Source organism: Brassica oleracea, chromosome C2 (genome assembly GCF_000695525.1).
Source record: "Brassica oleracea var. oleracea cultivar TO1000 chromosome C2, BOL, whole genome shotgun sequence".
NCBI lineage: Eukaryota > Viridiplantae > Streptophyta > Magnoliopsida > Brassicales > Brassicaceae > Brassica > Brassica oleracea.
Window position 1 is genome coordinate 42,425,592 of NC_027749.1, and position 4,416 is coordinate 42,430,007.

The 4,416-nt window shown below is 36.6% G+C and overlaps 1 protein-coding gene across 1 annotated transcript in view; it reads right to left on the reverse strand.

The window, feature by feature from the left end:
* Positions 1-4,204, reverse strand: part of LOC106324288 — a 19,452-nt gene extending 15,248 nt beyond the window's left edge. Inside the window, exon 1 of the mRNA XM_013762283.1 lies at positions 4,077-4,204. Coding sequence (XP_013617737.1) covers positions 4,077-4,204 — 128 coding nt within the window. The remainder of the gene's footprint in view (positions 1-4,076) is intronic.
* Positions 4,205-4,416: the final 212 nt, after the last annotated feature.

Below are 4,416 nucleotides of genomic sequence, written 5' to 3' on the forward strand. Positions count from 1 at the left end.
GAGTTTTAACTACCACGGACACAGAACTTAAAGGCGGACAGTCTCGCACGCAGTGCAAGAAAGCAACCGTCGTTTGTCGTCCATATGGATGCAGAGCTACAGGGGTGGTTCGCAGAGTCTACATGAGTCTGCTTTGTTTGCTGACAAAAAAAAAAATGATGTTGGTATTGAAATCAGTTAAAATAAGTGATTTCAATTGTTTGTATCAGTTATAAATATCAACTTTTAAAATGATTTTAATAATGGCTTTATAAATATCAATTTAAAATACTAATCAATATATTAAAAAAAGAATTGTGTTAAATTTCTGTCACATTTAAAAAAATTGCTACTAAAATAGTTACGAGAAGTTTAACATATTTTATCAATATAAAATGCAAACAAAAATACTAATCAATATATTAAAAAAATTAAATCAATTATCTATAATTAAGATACATTATTACATAAGAAGGACAATAATATTCATCACAAATTACATATTTTCACTTCTTTTCATAAAAGAATTTAACTTGAGTTTCCAGTCAAAACGACGTGAGATTAAACAACAACAGAAATAAAGAAAATTGCAACCAATAGGTGCATAAACACTCAACATAGAGCAGTATAGATAACGTTGAACCAGGATGATGGTTGACAACGGACAGCCTGCAAGAACTAGAGTATCAAGCAGAGGCTTGATGTTGCCTTTCCATTCTGCTAAAGATAAAAAAAAAACATATATACGGTTTGCACGATGATGGTAAGATATTGATGTACCCCTGTCAAGCCTCTATAACAAAGGTAAGAAGACAAGGCACAAACCAGATAGGCAACTGATCATAGATTGGCTTAATTGACTGTTTATGAGTGTTATCGGCTTGATCCATGAAGTCCTAGACCGAGATAAGCTAATGGGCTTGTTAAAAAACGTGGAGGCCTTCTCCCCAGTAAGAAATCAATGTTTATATTTGTCCAACAATTGCCAAAATACAAGTAATGGCCGTATAATATATCAATCTGACGGCAATTCAGGCATCGTCCACCATGCAAAAGAACGCGACCAGCCAAGCAGTTTTGCGACCACATATTTCAAAATTCGGTCAAGTCCACCATATTTATGCTGTTTGTATTTCCTAGAATAAGTTTAGACCTTTAGTCTAACCCACATCCTATTATATAAAGGCTTGCTTTGTATTGTTTCAAATCATTCAACTTTTAAATCAAATAAATCCTTTTTTTACTTGTTGAATTCCTTGTTCATGATGAACATTGTAATCAATTGCTAAGAGAGGGATCTCTGATGTAATTCCTCTTAGCCGATTGTGAGCTGATGCTCATGGCTGAAGAGACCACAAGCACAAAGGGCCTTCCGCATCCCTTGGTGTATCCTATACGTCCACCACTTGGCCATTCTGGTCCGATACTATCCAATCCACCAACATCTCAGTTTGTAGTCCATGGGACGGATTCTATCATGTGGTATCAGAGCCACTCCAGGTTCAGTATTCATTTCAGCAACCAACCACTCTATTCTCTTCATCTTCCAAGCAAGCTGTGAGCTTTGGTATAAAAAAATATCATGAGGAGAAAGCCAAGCGTAAAACAACAAGGGAGTTTGTTAAAAGGAAGAAAAAGTTCAATCCAGATTCCACCCTTCCATGGAGAGTTTGATCCAGATTCATACAACGATTGGGAAAAAGAGTTGGATTCGATCTTTGGCTGCCATAACTACACAGCGGAGAAGCGGTTTCGTGTTGGAATTACTGGGTTGTATGGATATGCACTTGACTGGTGGAATCAGGTTGCTAGCACTAGGAGACGCACTGGAGAGCAACAGGTTTCTTGTTGATTTGAGATGAAGACAATAATGAAGAAAAGGTTTGTAGCCAAGAGTTATGGTCAAATTGATTTGAACAGGTTGCATAGTCCACCTAGTTCAGCTATGGCACGACATAGGGCAGCCAGAGAAGAACAAATCAGCAGCATCATGCATCTCATCGTTCTTTTGATTTGGGTTCAATGGGTGTGAAACAAAGCAGATCAAAAGAGGCAGCTCAAAAGACACTATCAAATCCGATCATATAGAATCCACCAGCCAGAACTGAAGGGAAAAGAAATGATGGTCTGAAAAATGGCTGCAGAGATTCAAGGAGCAGATACGTCAATGGATCACAGACATACATCCAACACCAGCCACGTCCATAGGAGTATGCAAAGAGGTTGAACCAGAACCGTTTGATGTTAATGTCCAAGAAGATCAAACAATCGATCAGCTGAACCAAAAGGAGGACAAAAATGATCCAGTGTCTTTCAATAACATGGCTGAAAAAAACTCTTGGATCAGAAGTTGCTAATCAATATATTAAAAATTAAATTATATCAATTATTTATAATTAAGATACATAATTACATAAAAAAGACAATAACTATTCATCACAAATTACATATTTTCACCTTTTTGTCATTAAAGAATTTAACTTGAGTTTTCAGTCAGAACGACATGGAATCTAAGCAACAACAGAAATAAAGGCAAATGCAACCAATAGGTGCATAAACACTTAAAATAGAGTAGTATAGATAACGGTGAACCAGGATGATGGTTGACAACGGACATCCTACATGAACTAAAGTATCAAGCATAGGCTTGATGTTGCCTTTCCATTCTGCCAAAGATAGAAAACCATATATACGGTTAGCACGATGATGGTAAGATATTGATGTAACCTTTTCAAGGCTTTATAACAAAGGTAAGAAGTTAAGGTAAGAAGTTAAGGCAAGAACCAACTAGGCAAATGATCATAGCTTGGCTTTGTGGGCTGTTTATAAGTGCTATCGGTTTGATCCATGAAGTTCTAAACCGAGAGAAGCTAATGGGCATGTTGCAAAACGTGAAGGACTTGTGATCAATAAGAAATTAGTGTTTGGATTTTTCCATCAAAGGTGGAACAAGAAAATACAAGTAATGGTCGTATATTATATCAATCTGAAAGCAATTCAGAGACCGTCAACCATGCGAAAGAACGCGACCAACCAAAGAGTTTTGCGTCCACAACTTTCAAAATTCGGCCAAGTTTTAGTCTTTCGTAAAGTCCACCATATTTATGCTATTTCTATTTCCTAGAATAAGTTTATACCTTTGGTCTAACCCACAGCCTATTATATAGATGTCTGCTTTGTATTGTTTCAAATTATTCAACTTTTAAATCAAATAAATATTTCTTTTTACTTGTTGAATCACTTGTTCCTGATGAACATTGTAATCAATTGCTAAGAGAGGGATCTCTGATGCCATTTCCTCTTAGTCGATTGTGAGCCGATGCTCATGGCTGAAGAGACCACAAGCACAAAGTTTCTTCTGAATCCCTTGGTGTATCCTACACGTCCACCACTTGGCAATTCTGGTCCAAGACTATCCAATCCACCAAACTCAAAGTGTATAGTCCGTGGGATGGATTTTTTCACCAATTGATAAATCCATGATGATGAGATTATTTTGTGCCTGATACTTTGAAGGTTGATCTGATGGTTTGAAGGAGAATGGATCAGTTTTGAAATGATAGTGTTGGAATTGTAATAGATGGTCTTCAGTGACGATTTGTGAACTGATCAGCACTTGAGTAGATGTATCCTTGATCGTGAGAGGTGTTCCCACAAACAATGATCAAGGACGAGCCTGCTTGCAGAAAATGGACTTCTAGCAGTTGATGTTCAATGATGAACAAATGATTCACAGATTTTAGAAAAAAATTAACAAAAAGGTGAAAGTTTTATCAATAAAACTCAAATGAGTTTATATAGAAATACTGACATTAAACACACTTAGGCTTTTTAGAAAACAAGACAAAGATTTAGACAAAAACTAGGAAAGACTGATAAAAACTAGGACATAAGACTTGAATTTTGCCCAGAAATAAGTACTACTTTGAATGACTCTTGGATGATCAGGACCAAGACATTCAATGACTCCCTTTTGTTATTTCTTGATGAGAATGTGCTTGAAATGGACTGATCAAAGGGCTGGTCTAATTTGGCATGAAACAAACCCATAGTGAATTAGTTATGAACTTCTATACAGGCTGAAAGGCCCATTTCACCCAGCATCTAAACCATTTCCTTTTTCAGTGTCACTTAGCTCACTCAGCTTATCCTTAGTAACCTCAGACGGTGTCAGCTTAACTTCAGTCTCATTAGCTAGTTTCAGCTCAGTATGCTCGCCTTTCATCCATCCTGGTTAGTTCTTTGTTGGATAATCAGTTGGCTCAGCCATGGTTACATCATGCTCTACTTCTTTGAAAATATTTGTCCTCAAATCTGTATCTCCTACATCAAAAGGAAATAAGTAAGAAGCAAGACAAATGATCAGGAAAATAAGCATGAAAGCAACATCAAAGTAAGGTTTTGGACAAACACTTCCTTAAAGTGTTGAAGTTATTT